We start from the raw sequence: 20,310 nt of genomic DNA on the forward strand, positions 1-20,310 counted from the left end.
AGGCCCCAGGCACACATGTGGTACACAGACATACATGTAGACAAAACACTCATACACATAAAATAAAATAAATATATGGAGTACATATGCTATGATTCACATAGTGTCTTTACACTTCCATGTTCTGATCATACAGGAACAATATTTTTAAAACATTTCTACATATGTATATTAAGTATATCACCAATTTAAAGCTAAAATTCTTGACATTTTCCTATGTTCATCCATTTTAGTATAAATCTAATTTAATATAAATTTATTTTTTTTTGTTTTGTTTTGGGTTTTTTTTTTTGTTTTTTTTTTGTTTTTTCGAGACAAGGTTTCTCTGTGTAGCTTTGTGCCTTTTCCTGGAACTCACTTGGTAGCCCAGGCTGGCCTCGAACTCACAGAGATCCGCCTGGCTCTGCCTCCCGAGTGCTGGGATTAAAGGCGTGCACCACCACCACCTGGCTAAATTTAATTTATAATAGAGATATAGATTGTCCAAAGTCTGTATTATGAGATGATTTGAGGTAATTCTCTTAGTTTCGATTAGTGATCTAATTATCAATTCACAGCAGTGAGAAACTAAGGCCATGCAAACCTAAAGCCATGAAAAAAAAAAAAAGACTTTTTTTTTTGGTTTTTCTCCGTGTAGTTTTGGTGGCTGTCCTGGATCTCGCTCTGTAGCACAGGCTGGTCTCGAACTCATAGAGATCCACTTGGCTCTGCCTCCCCAGTGCTGGGATTAAAGGCATGCGCCACCACCACCCGGCGACCATTTATTATTAATGAATATAAATAAAAAATCCAAGTCTAGTTTCTTTCCTTTGCAAAATTTTATTTTCCAAGCTTTGTTCCCAAGGAGACCAATTTATTTGGAGATCTAGACTCAAAGATGGCGGGGGCACCATGCTGGAAAGATGGGTTAGACCACTTGTTGCTCCTACGAGGACCTGAGTTGGGTTCCCAGCACCCACAACTATCTGTCTTCTGACCTCTCTTTGGGCACCAGGCATGTACTACCTGATATTATGTACACATAAGATAATTTGTAAAAGATTGGCCAAAAGAACCTAAACATTCAGCAGTATAATATAAGGCCATAAAATAATATATCTTTTTTTTAAATGTTTATTTATTTACTATCTGTGTGTGTGTAGGGGGGGGCATGAAAATCAGAACAGTCCTCTGAGATTGGCTTTTTCCTACTATGTTGTGGTGGGATCTCTGTCCCTTCTCCTGCCATGCTTCACACCTATAGCTTGTCATCTGGTGAGCTGCCAAGACATCCTCCTGTGTCTGCCCCCCATGTCCTAGGCACACTGGGATGACAGATGCATGCTACCAGATGCAGCTTTTGCATAGGTTCAGGGCATCAAGCATGGGTGGTCAGCAGTTAGCATTTTTTTTTAAAGATTTATTTATTTATTATGTATACAGAAGAGGGTACCAGATCTCATTACAGATGGTTGTGAGCCACCATGTGGGTACTGGGAATTGAACTCAGGACCTCTGGAAGAGCAGTCGGTGCTCTTATCCTCTCAGCCATCTCTCTAGTCCAAGATAATAATCTTAACCATAGCACACTTGTTGATCTCTTATGGACACAAACCTAACAGTATCTGTTAGGGGAAAAGCTACAATGAGAACACTTACCTGAATAAGTTTTAAAAATTAACCAATCACTCATCAATTGTCTATACAATATAAAGTCAACTTACTGACAAAATTATAAATCCGAAGTTATACTGGCATCATTAAGACAAAACAATTTCATTTATTTATTTATTTTTGAGGCAAGGTCTCTCTATATAACCCTGGCTGTCCTAGAACTCACTATGCAGACCAGGCTGGCCTTGAACTCATTAAGACCCTGTCTCTACCCCAGTGCTGGGATTAAAGGTGTGTGCACCCTGCCCAGTTTTTTGTTGTTTTGTTTGAGGCAGGGTCTCACTATGTAGCCCTGGCTGGCATAGAACTCAAGAGATCAACCTGCCTCCACCTCCCAAACACTGGGGTTAAAGGCAAGAGCCATCATCCCTGGTAACCTGAATTTTCACTACATCAGTGTCAGCCCAACTGCTTCCGAGAGAACAGGAGTAGGCCCACTCTAGACCTAGTTTCTATTTGTAGCACCACCACTAAGAGTTTACAATCCAAGAAAACTTGAAAAGCATACATACTAAAAACATGATACATAGAAAACATATTTTCTGGGCCAGCAAGATGGCTTAGCGGTTAAAAGATGTTTACCTTGCAAGCCTGACAACCTGAGTTTGGTCACTTGAATCCATAAAGGTGAATGGAGAGAACCCACTTCACAATGCTGTTCTCTGACCTTCACATGTGCACCCAGGCGTGCGAATGCACTTGTACACACACACACACACACACACACACACACACACACACACACACGCACTTTATTTAACACTGAAAGAGGAAAAGTACATCAATATATTGGGGATACCTCCTTTCATGTATAAGGCCACCCTAAAATTTATTTTCAAAATTAGAAACCAGGAAGTGGGACAAAAGACAACTATCTCATTTCCCAAACAAATAATATTCCATGCCTGAAATTGTGTTCCTTCAAGTGACACCCACCAGCCTTGTCTTCCTGAGAGCAACAAAGCAAAAGCCTCCCAGACAGATTTGGGACTCCTTCCTGACCTCTCCAACCGCCCACCTAATGCCCTAAACAGTGGGAGAGCACATGGATCATTCACCTTCCACAAACACACTGCTCTGTGAGGCTCTCCATGTGGCTCCTGAGATTTTTGGATTATGCTGGGCAGATAATAACCTTAAGAACCAGCCTGCAAACAAACAGCCATGTTTCTCAAGTATCTGGTTTGATAGCACAAAGAATTTACAATAACCATAGTACTTGCCCATAAGACAAGACAATTCAGCACTTAGGAGGTAAAGAAGGGAGGATTTCTGAGTTCCAGGCCAGCCAGGCCTACACAGTGGGACCTTGTCTCAAAACCTGACAATTCCTCAACCATAAAGCACTGAAGGACTACTAGTCCCACAAGAGCACGAACAGCCCTCTGTTGGCAAAGGTTTTCAGTGCACTCGACTCCAATCTTCCTGATGAGAAAACATATGCTGACATAATGCTCTGGGCAGCACACTGAGCACTGACTGAAACAATCTACTCACCCAATGTGCTGCTGTCACTGACCCCAACCTAAAACAGGCAAAAAACCAAGTTGTTGTTTTCTTGTTATCCAATCGGTGTTCTATCTGTCATCAACAAGGTATTAACCTGTTAAGCAACACACATGTAAATACCACACACAAACACAACTGTAATTTATCAGAAGAAAAGGAACAGTGACATCACATAGTAGTGTGTTTTGTTACATCACTATCTACTCCTAAGAGTCCAAAACCAGGGCTGGAGAGATGGCTCAGTGGTTAAGCACAATGGCTGCTCTTCCAGGGGTCCTGAGTTCAATTCCCAGCAACCACATGCTCACAAACCATCTACAATGAGATCTGATGCCCTCTTCTGGCATAAAGGCATACATGCAGCGAGAACACTGTATACACAATAAATAAATCAAACTTAAAAAAAAAAGTCCAAAACCTTTTTCTTCTTTTTTGAAGACGAGTTCTTGCTATGGACAGCCCAGGCTGGCCCCGAACTCCCATCCCTCCTGCCTTAGCTGCCCTAGGGCTGGGTTACAAAGTACACTACTCTACCAAAAAACAAAAAAGAGAAATTTTTTTAAAGAAATTTTAATTAAGAAATTAATTTTCGGGTTGGGGATTTAGCTCAGTGGTAGAGCGCTTGCCTAGCAAGCGCAAGGCCCTGGGTTCGATCCTCAGCTCCAAAAAAAAAAAATAATAATTTCTAAGTTTATATACAAAGCAATGGGTTTCACTCTATTCATCCAAAGTGATGGCATTTTCATAGGTGTTACAGCAGTAATGTGTTGTTATGCACTTAAAAAACTTTACCAGTAACTTTCTGAATTTTTGAAAAGCATATTAAGGATATCCTAACTCTTCAAATCTCAATTCTGTCAGGAATTGTCAGCTCCTTCATCTGAGTTTAGTCCATACGAAAATTAGTCATGATTCCGATAACAGAGTTTCATGCAAATATTAGCAAATTATTGTAAACTTCATGGAGGTGCTAAGGAAATGTTAGTTTTTAAAATTTGATCAATACTTCACAAAAACAAGTATCATCAACAAAATACATGCTGACCTTTGTTCAATTATATTTTGTTTGTTTGTTTGTTGAGACAGGGTTTCTCTATGTAGCCCTGGCTGTCCTGGAACTCATTTTGTGGACCAGGCTGGCCTCAAACTCACAGAGATCCGCCTGCCTCTGCCTCCCGAGTGCTGGGATTAAAGGATTAAAGGTGGTGTGCCACCACCACCTGGTGTGCTAACCTTTGTAAACAAGGTCTTATCAGCAAGTGCAAAAGTTATGACTGTAATTCCTAAAGGGTCACAAAACAAAATTACTTCATAATAAAAACTTTTAATTCACTACTTCCCCCTTTTTCAATCTTTATGTGAGCATGAGTATAGTGTGTATGTGTGTATAAGTATGTATGCATGTGGCTGTGCATGTTCATGTGTGCTTGTAGACGCCAGAGGACAACCTCAGGTACTGGTCCTTGCCTTTTACCTGGTCTGACACAGGCTGCTGTAAAAAGCGAGGCACTCCCCAGGCTACCTGACCTACAGGCTTCTGTCCTCACTTCCCATCCTGTCACAGAGGCACAGGGAATACAGATTCATGCTATAGCACCAGCTTTTAATTGGTTCTATGGATCAGAACTCTGATTCTCACACACTTTCCCCCATCCCAGCCATCTGCTTAGCCTTAACGCACCGGTTTCAAGGAGGAAGAAGATCTGTAACACCAGCTTTGACAAAGTAGGGCTAGGAATCAGTACTTTAGGAGGGTGTTATTTAATGTGAGTCCTTTAAAACACCCAGCTGAAACAAGTTTAACACCAGTTCTACCCATGTATGAAATAGAGATATCATTAGTAAAAGCTATATTCAAATTGTCTTCTAAAAAGTAAAACATAGAACCTTGCCTCAGCCTTTAATCCTAGTACTAGGAAAGTTGAAGCAAGGGGTGTGGGAGAAGTCAAGGCCAGCACAGGATACATACTGAACCCGTCTCAAGCAAAAAGTTAACCACATACCTACCTCACGGTGCAGGTATTTCTTAGTCCAAAGAAAGCATACATCCATACAAAACTTCACAGCCACTTAAAACTAGAACCCAAGCATGAAGATGTAAATTCTACCAGGCTTATAGGACATGTGGTAATCCCATTTTGGTAAACTGAGGAGGAACGTTCTTAAATTCAAGGCCTGCACAGGCTACAGAGCAGGGTAACTTGGTTGAGACTGTCTCAAAATTTAAAACAAAAAGGCTATCAGGATGGCTCAGCAGTGGTGGTGGTGGTGGTGGTGGTGGTGGTGGTGGTGGTGGTGGTGGCGGCACGCACGCACGCACTCACGCCTTCTTTTAATCACTGCACTCGGGAGGCAGAGGCAGGCAGATCTGAGTTTGAGGCCAGCCTGGTCTACAGAATGAGTTCCAGGACAGCCTCGGCTACACAGTGAAACCCTGGGGGGGTGGGGGGGTGGGGGGGGGGAAGGCTCAGCAGGTAAAGGCACTTGCCACCAAGATTGACAACCTGAGTTTAACTTCCAGTACCCACATGTTAGAAAAAAACAAACAGCCGGGCCGTGGTGGCACACGCCTTTAATCCCAGCACTCGGGAGGCAGAGGCAGGCAGATCTCTGTGAGTTCGAGGCCAGCCTCGTCCCCAAAGCGAGTTCCAGGAAAGACGTAAAGCTACACAGAGAAACCCTGTCTTGAAAAACAAAAAAAAACCAAAAAAAAAAAAAAAAAAAACCAACAGGAGAACTGATTCCCACAAATGGTCCTCTGACACCCCCCACACACACATACACATACATACTGATAAATGCAATTTAAAAAAAAATTAAGTTATCTAAACATCTAAAAAACAACAAAAAGGTCTGGGCAGAAGTGCAGTATTACAGACCTTGCCTAGCTTACACAAGGCCCTGAGCCCAGTGCCGAGTTCTGTACACAACATGGAGAGTAAAAACACAAACCTCTAAGTTACAGCACATCCAAACAATGGAATATTGCTCAGCGACCTAAGAATATACAATGTAAAAAGGACACACATACTATATGATTCCATTTGTATATAACTCTAGAAAATAGAAAATCATCTAGGGACAGAAACCAGAGCAAAGAGAGGAGGGAAGAAAGAACTACAAGTAATACAAGAAATTTTGGGCACTTGGGCAGTGGAAGCAAGAGGATCAGGAGTTCAAGGCTAACCTGGACTATGTGAGACGTTTGGGGAAAGAAGTGTGTTTCTTCTTGATTGTGGGGACAGGCTCCATGGACAGTATGTTAAGACAGCACTAAAACCGTATCCATCACTTTTAAATAGGTAGTTTCTTGGCACTCGGAGACAGAGGCAGCAGGATCTCAATTTAGAGACCTTTCTAAGCAACATAGAAAAGACTACGAGTCAAAAAAACAAGGCTATAGAGCTGGCTCAGTGGTTAAAAGCACTTGCTGCTTTTGCAGAGGTCCTGGGTTCTATTCCAAGTATCCACATGGTGGCTTCCAGTCACCCATAACTCCAGTTCCAGGGGATCTAAAGTCCTCTTGTTGGTTTCTGGGGGAACCACATGGTGCACACACATACATGCAGATGACATATTTGTACACATAAAGATAAAAATCATTTTTTTTAAAGGCTGAGGGTCTGGTGAAATGGTTCAACAGGTAAAGGTGTTTACCAACAAAGCTAATGACTTGAATTCAATCCCCAGAACCCAAATGATAGGAGAGAACAAACTCCCAAAAGCTGTCCTCCGATCTGACCTATACATACACACACACACACACACACACACACACACACGACTTTTCCATGTGTGTACACATAAGTGTGTAGTGTGTGTGTATGTGTGTCTTCTCAAGAACATGCTGATTTCAAACCCGCAGAGATCCACTAAGTTTTGAGATGTGCACCACAACACCCCCCCCCACCCCCCCACCCCCCGCCTCCCCCAGGGTCTCACTCCTTAGCTTTGGCTGTCCTGGAACTCTGTAAACCAGCCTGGCCTTGAACTCAAAAAGATCTGCAGGCCTCTGACTCAAGTGCTGGGATTAAAAGCATGTACCACTACAACCAGCTGAAAAGTAGTTTTTAAAACTGTTTTAAGGTTAGCCTGGTCTACATAACAAGTTCTGGTTACCTAGAGCTACATAGTAAGACCCCATTCTCAAAAAACAGAAACAAAAAAGGACAAAGGGCAGTGGTGTCACACACCTTTAATCCCAGCACTCGGGAGGCAGAAGCAGGCGGATCTCTGTGAGTTTGAGGCCAGCCTGGTCTACCAAGGGAGTTCCAGGATAGCCAGAGCTCTTACACAGAGAAAGCCTGCAGGGGAGAAGGGGGTCGGGACACACAACTATGAGTGAGACAGCACAATACAATACTCACTGTATCTACTTTTTCCCTTTTTGGATGCTTTTGATGATTCTAGGTCACAAGCAGGAGTTTGTGTGTGTACTGGTCAAATCTATCACTCTACAGTCTCAGACATTGCTTTTGTCTTGTTGTCTGCACCCCCCACCACCACCCAGGGAGGGTTGAGATTAAGACAACATCTTACCATCATTATATATAGCCCCAGCTGGCCTCAAATTTCAGAGTTCTACCTGCCTTTATGTCTGGAATTCTGGGATTACACGTGTGTTTCAATACACCAGCTATTTCCAATATTTTTAACAGGAGAAAGCAGTTACAAAAATATTAAGCAGCCGGGCGGTGGTGGTGCACGCCTTTAATCCCAGCACTTGGGAGGCAGAGCCAGGTGGATCTCTGTGAGTTCGAGGCCAGCCTGGTCTACAGAGCAAGATCCAGGAAAGACACAAAGCTACACAGAGAAACCCTGTCTCAAAAAAAAAAAAAAAATATTAAGCAAAAACAGAGCAGGTACATATAATATGGCCAATAAATCCTGGGGAGAATAAAATGCTATAGGAAAAACACCAACAGGCTAGCATTTAAGGGTGATTTCTAGGCCACAGTCCCTGGAGCATCAGCCTCTCTCATTCCCAGACCCTACTCTGGACCTCCTAAAGTAGTAAGTCCTGGGGGTGGGATCCAAAACCAGTTTTAACAAACCCTCCAAGTAATTAAGATCACACTCAAGTTTGAGAACTATTATTTAAAGGATAAGATTATGAGTGGCTGTTTTCTTTCTTTTTTTGTAACCTGTATTTTCCCAAATTACTTTATTACAACACTTTCAAAACCCAACTAAGTATTTTATTAAAAACAGATTCTCTGGTCTCCAGGTACAAAGTTACTACATCTACTACATTGTAAGCATTATAAGATCTGAATTGCATGTCTAAAAAACCTTGGTTCTTGGAACTATGAATCTGTTAACACAGAACAAGATATCAACTCCGGCCGGGTGGTAGTGGCACACACTTTTAATGCCAGCACTAGGGAGGCAGAGGCAGGCAGATCTCTGTGACTTTGAGGCCAGCCTGGTCTACAAAGTGAGTTCCAGGAAAGGCGCAAAGCTACACAGAGAAACCCTGTCTCGAAAACAACAACAACAAAAAAAAAGATATCAACTCCATGTACGTATAAACCCCAGTCAAGGTACTGGGTAAATCACACTACAAACCTAGGTTGTCTTAATGCTTGCACACAGCCAAGGGTCTCTTACAGGTCACACCTACACAAGATTTTTCCCTTCTAAAAGCTGAACTTTTAGGCCTGTTTGTAATTTATTACATCTTCATTGTAAAACTCACACAGGTTCCTGCTTTACCAAAATGGTATAATGATCTATTTGTCACCAAAATTGTCTACACAGGGAAGACAAATTCAAAATCCTGGGAATTGCCCAATCTTTAACTTTTAGCTTTAAGACCCAACACCTGTTCTAACTCTTGCCTCACCAACTCACTAGAGGCCGCAAGTTCTAAGAGGTCAACCAAGGTTGACACTGGGGCTAGTCAGAGGACTGTCCACACTGTGAACACAAATTAAACAGTAACAACAACTAACTTGGGGATAGAGTAACTGCTGATTAACAGGAAGTGCCAAAGTTAAAGTCAATGATAAACGGCTCCACATTTCATGCCTGCTTTTGTTCTAATGCCTACTTCTTTAAAAAAAAAAAAAAGGGGGGGGCATTTAGATGCCCATATAGATAGATCTCTATCACATAAAATTACTTTTTAACTTTTCATGTATAAAAAAATTCAGGCCGGGGGGGGGGGGGGGGGGGTGGGGGTGGTGGTGCATACCTTTAATCCTAGCACTCAGGAGGCAGAGGCAGGTGGACCTCTGTAGCCTGGTTGGTCTACAGAGCGAGTTCCAGGATAGGCTCCAAAGCTACACAGAGAAACCTTGTCTCAAAAATAATTTTTTTTTCAGGTTTTGAATTTTTGAATAAAGCTAGGGTCTTTATGTAACCCTAGCTGTCCTTGACCTCACAGAGACTCACCTGTCTTTGCCTCCCAATTATTGGGATTAAAGGTGTGAGATACAACACATGGCCAAAAAAAGGGAAGGGAGGGGGAAAAAAGCAATTCTGAAAATACAAAGTCTTTTGAAAAGCAAGATGATAACATACAGTGCTGTCCTTCCTGGATTACAAGAACAATTTAATAACTAATTCCTAAGCCCTATGTCCACCACACTTCTCTTTTCACTAATTCCTCCACAGACACACAGTGCCTGGCACAAAGAAAGAGGGGCACAAATACCAAAGGGTTTAAACTTGGTACAGAAAATATCTGAAGCCCTAGTGCGGTCCTCAGCCTTGCTGTAAATCTGCTCAGGCTGTCAATTCCATCAGGCTTTCTGCTTTGGAGGGACATTTCCACCACACCTTTATTTAAAAGGGCATATCCTGTTTTGTTACTGAGATCCTTCTGGAAAAGACAATCTCTGAAAACTCATAGTATTCTTAAATTTCCAAACATTACAGCAATATAAGGGTGAGCCAAGTCCCATTATGATCAGATTCGGTTTTCTGGTTTAATTTTCTGAACATGTCTTGAATCTAAGTGTACGGTTTTTTTTCCCCTTGAAAACACACTTGGTCTTGTCAGCAGCTCACAAGGCCTCCCCTGCCCCCACCTCTTTTGTATGTAAACACACTCTTGTCACACACTCCCATCAGCTGTTGGGTAGCTCCACCCCTCCTCCTTTTCCGGGTAGTAACAGAGCAGCCAATGAGCTGCAAGGAGCTGTGCCTGCGGCCTTTTGCCTGCATACGCTTTTCCAAAACAAGCAGCTCTAGCCTTCAGCAGGGGCACTGGTTCACAGATAAAAGGCTCACCAGGGCTGTGCAACAGGGCGAGACAGTCACCCCCACCAACAAGGAAACCCATGTAACCTGAGCTGTTTGTTCCTCCACCAGGGAGAACTTCAACCAATATTCCTTTAGGGCAAATCACGCTTAAGGTCACTAGAGTCCCAGGTCTCAGACAATCTAAATAATCAGTGGTTGCCGGTGGAAACCTCAAAGGTTGGTGATCCTGCGCTGCTCTCGGGCTGGCAATCCACCTGACTCGGGCAAGCAAATGGCTGTACTAACCAAGACCATTCCACCAGACCTAGGCTAAGGACAAGTGTTTTGATTCCACAGCGCCCAAAAGTCATGTAAATCAGTTTGTCGGCTCCTGTGGAGGTTTGCACAACCCTCAGATGAGGCTCAGAAGAGAAACAATGAATGAGTCAGAGTTTCAGAGCATAATCGCCCAGCAGATTAAGTGCATTGGTGCAAAACACTCACTCCCTGCATAACTTGGGAGTCAGCTACCCTACCAACCGGTCACAAAAGAAATATCAGACTCTGGAGAGACTGTGTCTAGCAAGGTGGTGGAAAGCAGTGACCAATTAGTCACACATCCCCTTCCCTCCCTACCCCCACACCGCTACTTTCCTACTATATAGGTTCCCTGCCAGGCTGTAAATCCTTGTGGTATAATTACGCCCAGAGACAGCCAAAACTGGGCTGAAACAGGAGATGTCGATGAAACCAGCTATCAGCCTCCACACCAAAGAACTCATCCACGACAAGGGACAAGAAGAGCCCTGCATTCCTTCAGACCTTTTCTTTCTACTTCCTTACCACCATCTTTCATTTTTCTCCCTCGTCACTGACACGCAATTGTACTCATCTTAGCAGAAGGCTGGGAAATGAGCTCTTAAAATTTTTCACTAAGGATACCTTATCCAAAACTGTAAACTCCCCTTGGGCCTACTGATGTGAATTCAACTGAGACAGGAGGCCGTAAAACCCTCCACAATACACACCAACACACAAAAGGAAACCCGAAATGTTTAACTTCCAAACTACATTAAACCAGAAAAGAAACTCGAAGCAGAGATACCCTCTAGCTTTCAAATCAAAACTGGTATCGTCTTATTGAGAAAGCTACAATTTTAAAGAGCCCTGCTTTCTTTTGTCAGCAAAGGGAAGGTGGAGAAAGAACAGAAGCCAATGCATCTTCGCCTTTCTTCATCTTCTACTAAAAATAAGCTATGAAATAAGCCACTTAGGGAGAGGGAAAAGAGACACCCTGCTGTTCTTTGTCTGTTTCCCTCTCCCTCACCACCCCCCAGCCCCGCCACCCCCCACACCCGGACTCCTAAATGCGGTAATCATTGTAGATGCCACAACTACTCCACGAACAAAAGGCACTGTATAGAAAAGGCATCAGGTCAAGTTAGGCCTCGGTCCTCATCCTCAATCTTTTAGAAATCTGTATATGAACGGAATCTGAGGAACTGACATCGATCAAAAACAGCTGGAATCCCCCCATCCCAATTACACATTAGAGTGAAATTCACATTAGGTGTGACAGTAACTCTCAATTCAAGACAAAAATAACTCCTAAGTCTACCAGCATGTCATTTCCTAGTTTCTAAATAAAAATAACGCCCCAAACTGCTTTGTGTAAAATACACACAGCCATAGTTACAAGTTTTCCTGCAGTCTTATGAAAAGCCAACATTCCTGCTATCATTCACATATTTAAAAAGCAATCACAGCCACAAGCAGCTCATAAAGAGTTGATTTCACTTGTGCCTAGGTGTGTATCTGGCATATTACCCTTTATTAATGGCTGCTCTCTGATCCCTCCTACCACCCTTTCCCCAAACCCTAAACTTTGGAGTTTACCCACTATTCTTAATTTCTAGCCAGATCTCCCCTGGGCAAGAAGAAAAACTCGTTCTTATCCTGAAAAGATGGATTGGACAAAAAAAAAAAAAAAAAAGATTTAAAAAAAAAAAAAACCTCTTGCCTAGGCAACTTCCCCTCCCATCCCCCAAACTGAAATCCTATGCAAAAACTACTTTTTTAAAAACTTCAGCAAATTCCATAACTGAGTTTTTGACAACCACCACTGATTGCTAGAAAAGGCAAAACAATGAAAAACAGCAACAAATAAAAGAATTCACCTGAAGAATCTAGCCAAACAACTTGAGTTATATAAACAAAATCCTGCAACAGGGGGAAACGGTGGGGGATGGGGGCGAGGCAGAAAGAGAAACAGGAGACAGGACTTTTTTAACAGCCTTTCACCTTCTCCCAAGGGATTAGCTATTTAGAACACTAGGCTCTCAGCCCCCCTCCACCACCACCCATTAGCCCTCAAAAAATTAAAAAAACATTTTTTAAATACTCGATTTGTCTCAGGAACCTTCGCGAATTTCTCTAGCTGGTCATGAAATAATCAGTCTGGATTCCAACCAAAACCACTGCCTGGAAGACTTATCAGTCACAGCTCTCCCACTGCAACCTCGGGTGTACATAAAGTTGGGGGCAGGGGGTAGAAAATAAAAGATGTCACTTGGCCCAGATCAGGGCAAGCAGTCCCCAAGAACCGTACTCTCACAGAGGGAGTTTTGCTCAAGTGGCTAGTACAGGGGCTATTTTGTTCAGGAGCTCCCCTTTCTCTGCTTCCTCCCAGCTGTCAGATCCACAATATGGAGGGTGGCCTGCCTGCTAAGAGGGCCTGGGGGTCCTCACTGCACGCACTATGAGTGGGATAGGCTTTGTCAGTAGAAAGAAAAACAGGAACGTTCTCCAGACCAGAAGGCTTAACAGGAGTGTCTGATTTAAAACACACGGAGCTCTTTATTACAAGAGGGGCCCGGAGCAGACTACTCTCTTCCTAATATAGAAAGGAATTAGGGATAAAGAAGGTCGATTGAGTTACCCCGGTTTAAGCAGCACTGTGAGTGGAAGGAACCCGGACACCTTAAAAAAAAAAAAAGAAAGAAAGAAAGAAAGAAAAAGAAAGAAAGAAGAAGAAAGGCTTCCCTCTCAGGAAATTTCTATCTTGAGTCCATAAATCCAAAGCTAGCAAACAGGAAGCAAAGACCCTGAAGATGAGCTCCCGGTGACGAAGGAGGCGGCTAGTTATGCCCCCCCCCCCAACCAAAGAAAGGCCGTCTTAGGAATCCAAACGTCGTGGAGGAAAAGTCACGGGCTCCGGGGGGTGCAGGGAGAGCGAGGAGCAACGCACATCTCCTCGGGGGGCTGCAGATAAAGGGGCGCTGAAAAAGCCCTCGGCTCCTGGAGGTGCTAAGGGGCCGCCGTAGGCACCGGGGGAGGGAGGGAGGGGAGGCGCGGCCAGTGGCCTGGAGTGCCCCGAAGCCCTCGCCTGGGCACCCCCACCCGCCCCACACGCAGTCCCAATTCCCCTCCATGAAGGATACAGCTTGACTACGTCCGTGTCCATCCGCCTCTTGCCGGGACTGGGGGATGACATGGTGTCGCCGCCGCCGCCGCTGCCTCCCCGTCGCCTGCGCCGCCGCCGCCTCTCTCCCCTCCTCGGCCCGTCTGTCACGGGCCCCGGGCCCAGCTCGCAGGGCCCCGCGGCCGCGCCGGCTCCTCGGCCGAGGTGGCAACACCCGCGCGGTCCCGTGGGGTCCGCTCAGCCGCCGCCGCCGCCCCCCGCACGGGGGAACACCGGGCACTGCCCCGCCGAGTGGGGGCGGGGACCGAGGCGCCCGCTCGGGCTGCCCTCCGGCTGAGGCTTCGCCGCGGCCCGGGCAGGCGCTGCTCCGCGCCGTGCGCCGCTCCCCCCCGCCTGCGCTCGCTCGTTCGCCTGCCCGCCCGCTCACGCTCTCGCCAGCTCCCAGCTGCTTCCTCCACAAGCCGACGACTCCAGCTCGGTCGGCCTCTCTCTACCCTAGCCTCGCTCTAGGCGCCGTGATGTCACCTCTGTGACGTCATCGGCGGGGAGGGGCGCCGGTGGGAGGGGCGGGGCGTCGTCGCGGTGTAGGTTTGTCCGGGGAGTTCTGGGAGATGTAGTTCCTCTTTTTCTCCTGCCCGCCTGCATCCCTCTGCCCCCCTCCCCCAACCTCCCTACACACTTCATTGCTCAACTGCCAGTGCCGTCGTTACCATCAGCATAAACGATGGTAGTAAAGAATGGCAGTATGATTACATTCATGTGCTTTATGAACCACCCTCTCACGACAGTGTTACAAAGCGCTGTTTGGATATGGAGGAGGCCAAAGGGGCAATTACTCAGACTGGCGTCCAAATCTGGAAATACCCACACCAGCGTGTTCTCTGCACTCTGCTCCCTCTTCAGATGGAAAGAATTTGTTTGCAGGGATTGTAGACTACAGCAAGGCTTCCTCAGGGTTTGCAAACCAGGGGTCATTAATCCTCCACACAAGACCAATAATTCCAGGAGTGCAGGAGAAGCAGCAAGGTGGCAAGAAAAGAAATAATTTGGTACTAACATCCTTGTTCTACAGAATTTGAGGTAAGTTGAGGACATTTTAAACTCACAGTGTGTGTGACTGATAGAAGCACCCAAAATGTGTTCTAGTTCAGGATAAAGATGGTTCTGCCCTCCAAACTCCTATATTAACCATGTGTACTTGCTCATTCGTTTAATAAACATTGAGTGCCACTGTGTTTTTATGGCTCTGAGTTCTTGAGGATATAGTGTGAATGTAGAGAAACTTTACACAGTCCTCCCAGAATGGACCTGAGTGTCAGCATCACTTGGGAGCTAGTTAGAAATGCCACTAGAAGGGCCTTAGGCCTACTCAGTTAGCATACGCAGTTGAACAAAGTTCTCAGGTGGCTCCCTAAACAGTGAAGTTTGTGGGATACCGCCCCTCAGGCCTCAAAAGTGACGGTGACCCTAAGGAGCTAACCGGGCAAAAGAGGAGAAGAGTGCCAAGTATTTTCAAAAGCTTTAGCTATTGTATGGCTACACTTGTACTTTAACAAGCCAGGTCCCCTTTAAAAACCTTACACACACACACACACACACACACACACACACACACACACTCACACTCACACTCACACTCACACACTCCTGGGACCAGAGCAATGGGCTAAAGTTGAACATTATTTGCTCCTACCATTCCACCCTTCAATATACCAGCTATTTTTTAATTGTAACATACATATAAAATGTGCAGTGTTAACCACATTTAAATATTGAATGCAACAGCATAAAATAATATTAGCTGTTGTGCAACCATCATTACTGCTCATTTCTAGAAACTTCTCATCAATGCCAACAGAAACTGTGTACCCCTTAAGTAATAAGTCCTCACCCCCATTCCCAGCAGCCCTTGTAACCTCTATTCTATGTTCTGGGCAGAAAAAGGATGATTCATTGCTTTCTCTTACAACAATTCTGTCGGCAGACACGTGTGAAGGGACTTCTAACCCCCTTTATTTCATCACCTCAATGAAGGGAGAAAAAAAACAAACCGTGATTTGTCTTTCTCACTGTCTACCCCAGACTCCCTAGGGTGGTATTGCTGCTACCTACTCTCCTAGAGTGGCTCCCCCACCCTCCTTGGCCTGATTAACTTCCATCCCTGAGCTAAGACAGTGGTTTTCAAGGTTGGCCCAATACTTTAGAATCACCTGGAGAGCTTGTTAAGCTCCCAAATGTCCAGGAACTGCCCCTGGGAATTCTGATTCAGAAGGTTCAGGGTGAGGCCTTTACCTTACCTTGTCCTTACCTTTACCAAGCACCCCAGATGGTTCTGATGCTGGCCAAAGTCAGAGAACCTCTGCCTTCAACGTGCCAATAGGCATCTCGACTTTAGAATACCTACCTGACCACCCCTTGCTGTTAAGTGCATTTATAAAGTCCTAGGCCGAGAAGGCAGAAGCTGCGGACCCTCTGATCCTCCACCACGCCCAGTGGCGCCTAGAGGACCCATGGTTATTGTCTCTAAAACCACAGCATGGATACAGAACAGACAGAGAAGGGGGGTAAGGGAAGGGATGATCAGGGAAGAAAGGCCTGGAGTGGGGGCCTAGAAATTCTCCCTGGTACTTTCCTCTTCACTGATAGAACTGCTGTGAGAAAAGAACTTGACACAACTATCAGAGCAGTGTTTCATCGTGGGAACTTGCAGGCTGCACTGAGAAGCTTGCAGGCCACACTGATGGCGGCAAGGCTGCTCTCTCCACAGGCGATGGAGTGTCAGCCCTTCAAGCAGTCTTAGCAAAGGAAACGTCCTAAAGGAGAGCCATGATGTTGTTAGGAAGTATTTCGTTTTTACGTGTTTACTTCTTTTTAACGTGGATGAGTGTTTGGTTGCGTGAATGGATGTGCGCCATGTGTCTGGTGCCCTTGGAGGCCCACAGAGAGAGTCCATTTCCCTGGAACAGGTGTTACAGGCCATTGTGAGCCCTTGGGAACTAAACTGAGATCCTCCTCAAGAGCTGTGCCTGGTCTTAACTATGGAGCCATCCCCCCAGCCCTGGGAAGAACTGACCTTAACTCCTGGTCACTTAGGACAAATCTACCCCTCCCTGCTCTTAATTATGCCTCAGTAAGTTGCTTATATCCTCCCCGAGTCTCAGATTTTCTCATCTATAAAATATGGGCTCTGATGCTCTGTCCTGCTTGAGTAGGTTGATGGAGTCAGTGGGAAAGATTAATGTGAAAGTCCTAGACTCAAGGGTCTGGAAACTATGGACCGCTTCCATAGAGGGAGTGGGAAATGACCAGGTTTACTATGGTACTAGTGCTGGTCTTAGGTAACTATTACTATATCTTCAGCACCCCATTTTCTCCACTGCTTACATACTATTTATAGGAGGAGATCGTTTGCTTTGAGGAAACTGGTTTTGTTTATTCACTTTTGAGGATGCTACAACATCCATTGTCCCTCTCTGTGACAAAAGTATACACACATTTCTCTCTGGGTATTTTGCCATGTGTTCTTTCACGAATGCACCTCCCCTAGTCTGACCTTCCTTCTTACTTCCAGAACTTCAGGGAACTCCTGAGCCTGGCCTTGACTGCTTAAGTTCAAAAACTTTCCCATGGTTTAGCTAAAGAAAACTGAAGCTACCTTTGAATCTGTTCAGTTTGCTTTTGCCTTTTCCCCATGTTTCAGCCATTCAGAAGGTCAATAATTTACTCTAAGACAACACCGGGTCCTGGGAGTGTCTGTTTATACTTGTGCACTCTCAAGACGGTGTTCTGGAATGAGCGATGTGCTTCCTTATCAGGTACAGCCAAGGGGCGCCTGGGAGGGAGCAGCTGTCCGACCCTGCCTGACTCACGAGTGTTGCAATCTGAGAAATAGATTCTGGGCCTGTTTATCTCTGCCCAGGGCAAGGCTAAGCTTGACCGGTGAGGCCTCTGAGCTCAGAAGCAGCTTCTAAGGGGCAAGAATATAAGCTTGGAGAGAACAGAATGCTTCTAGCAAGACAGTAAGATGAAACCCAGTTATTTGGCTGAGTGAGTGGAAGAGGCCAGTGAGAACCTTAAACAGTTTCTGAAATGACCTATTAACCCTTAAGGTGAATCTATGGCTGTCCCTTCCCAGTGTGACAATCCCCCCAATACAGCCTCCTGTGTCCATGGGGTTGTTCCTCAGAGAAAGCAGTTCATCTCACACGGAAGGTCTGGATCCCTTCAGGGGGTCATCACATCAGCAGGCTCTGCTCCTGTGCACATAAAGCTGTAAAACCCTGCCCTGGGGACATGGCTCTGTAGATAGAGTGCATGCCACATGAGCATGAGGACCTGAATTCAGATTCCCATGGAGTTTCTGTGCCTGTAATCTCAGGGCTCTCCTGGGGGACTGGGACAGAAAGCAGGAAGGAAGGACTGCTGCCCATGGTTGTCCCCGACCTCCACATACATGCCTGAACTGAAACACACGTGAATGCTTGCACACACACATACACAAATTAAAAACAAACAAACAAACAACTGTAACTCTCACTTGAAGTTATCTCTATGTAACCCGGACGCAGTGTGTCCTCAGAAGCAGTGAGAGCTAAGAAACATGCAGCAGGACTCAGTAGCAGCTTAGAGACCGGAATCCCTTCTTCTCCCAGTCCCACCTGTCACTGAGAGAACCTTGGATTAGATCACCTAGCCTTTAAGTTTCTATTTTCTCATCTGAAAGCAGGAGGACAGCTTTTGTCAGGCTCACAGAGGAGATATTGCAACCTCTATAGCACCAGTCATGTGTGACATGTCATGTCTACACACATGTGCACATGACACCTCACACACACTCCCCAGCAGCAAACTCTGGGAAAGAAAAAGCCTGGGAATTACTCACACCTACATCTAGGGAGCTCTCATTTGGGCCAGGTGTCCTGGCTAGGGTCCTTGTTTCCACAGGTGGGATCCTGCCTTTTCTTTTCCACTGTTATCTCCCTGTTCTGGAGATATGGATGCCTCAGATCCCCAGGCTGCCTAATCCCCACATGACCTCGTCCAGCCTCAGAGCTTTAACTGCTACCCCTACTGACTCCTGAGAAGACATCCGTGACACAGGCCTTTACCCCTCAACTCCAGACATGTACAGAGAGGACTATTTAGCATCTCCTCAGGACCCAGAATGCCTATCAGATGCCTCACCCTTTCCTCTTCACAGCTTTCTTCATCTTGGCAACTTAGTTAGAAATATATGAAATTACTCTTTAAGGTTAAAACCATTGTTTAAGCTGGGTGGTTGTGGCACACGCCTTTAATCCTAGCACTAGGGAGGCAGAAACAGGTGGATCTCTGTGAGTTTGAGGCCAGCCTGGTCTACAGAGCGAGTTCTGGGACAGTCAGGGCAACACAAAGAAATACTGTCTCAAAAAACCAAAAAGAACCATTGTTTAACCTAATGTATCCAAAGCCCATGATTATTGTTTAAAATCTTTTTCTAAATCCTGTATCTATCAGAAGATCTGTTGCCTCTACCATCCAGATATATCCAGAATCCTTATGTTTACCTTATCTGCTCTCTCAAACCACAATTGCCCCGTTTGGATCTCTCTCTCTCTCTCTCTCTCTCTCTCTCTCTCTCTCTCTCTCTCTCGATAGAGGTCAACCTTGAATGTCTATCTACCTTGTTTTTTTGAGGCAGGGTCTCTCACTGGTCTCTCACTTGCCATATAAGCTGGGTTGGCTGCCACTGAGCCTGGGATCCATCTGTGTTTGCCTCCCCAGCCTCCCCGGGGCTGGGGTTCTGAGTGGTGCCAGCACTCTGGTTTTATGTAACTTCTGGGGGTCAAATTCAGGTCCCCATGCTTGCAAGGTAAGCACTTTAAAAACTGAGCTGTCTCCCCAGCCCCTTGTTTGTTTTGAGAGACAAAGTCTCACATAACACAGGCTGACCTAGAATTATGGTACAGACCAGGCTGGCTTTCTAACGTGTGATAATCCTCTTGTCTCTGCATCCTGAGGCCTGGGACTATAGGCATGCATCACTACAGCCTACAAACCACGTATTTTTAAAACCATGAGTCGACTATTGTCTCCCTACTGTTCAAAACCCTCCAAAGGTTTTCTGTTTTGGACTGTGAAAAGCCGAAGTCATGGCAGGTTCCGAGGCCTAGCAGAAGGCAGCCCACCACTTTTCCTTACTCACGTCTCTCCAGGCCTGGTTGCTCTTCTTCATACATGAAGCATGCTCCTAGGCCTTTGAACTTGACACGCCCTTAGCCTGAACTATTTTCCTCTAGAGAATGAGCACTCTTGAGCCTCCCTTAAGTCTTTACTGAAACCAATGGAGCCTCCCGTGAACAGCGTATTTAAAATGGGTCCCCAGTCTGTCTACCTTAGCACTCTCTGTCTCCCACATCCTTCTTCCATAGAACTTAACACCAGCCCCTGCTCATTGTCCTCTCCTACCAGAACATAAGCTCTACAAAGAGAGAAGTTTTGTCTGTCTCACGTACTCCTATACATCAAGTGCCTAGATCAATATGTGGAACACAAATTGG

The 20,310-nt window shown here is 45.4% G+C and overlaps 1 protein-coding gene across 2 annotated transcripts in view; it reads right to left on the reverse strand.

Annotated features, from left to right (window-relative positions):
- Window positions 1-14,021, reverse strand: part of Ube2h (ubiquitin conjugating enzyme E2 H) — a 101,469-nt gene extending 87,448 nt beyond the window's left edge. The window contains exon 1 of one of the 2 annotated variants that reach the window (XM_059257503.1): window positions 13,791-14,021. In XM_059257503.1, the coding sequence (XP_059113486.1) occupies window positions 13,791-13,843 (53 nt within the window). In that variant the 5' untranslated portion in view covers window positions 13,844-14,021. The remainder of the gene's footprint in view (window positions 1-13,790) is intronic. The other variant, XM_059257502.1, reaches the window with a different exon arrangement.
- Window positions 14,022-20,310: the final 6,289 nt, after the last annotated feature.

The sequence above is a fragment of the Peromyscus eremicus genome, chromosome 3, assembly GCF_949786415.1.
Source record: "Peromyscus eremicus chromosome 3, PerEre_H2_v1, whole genome shotgun sequence".
NCBI lineage: Eukaryota > Metazoa > Chordata > Mammalia > Rodentia > Cricetidae > Peromyscus > Peromyscus eremicus.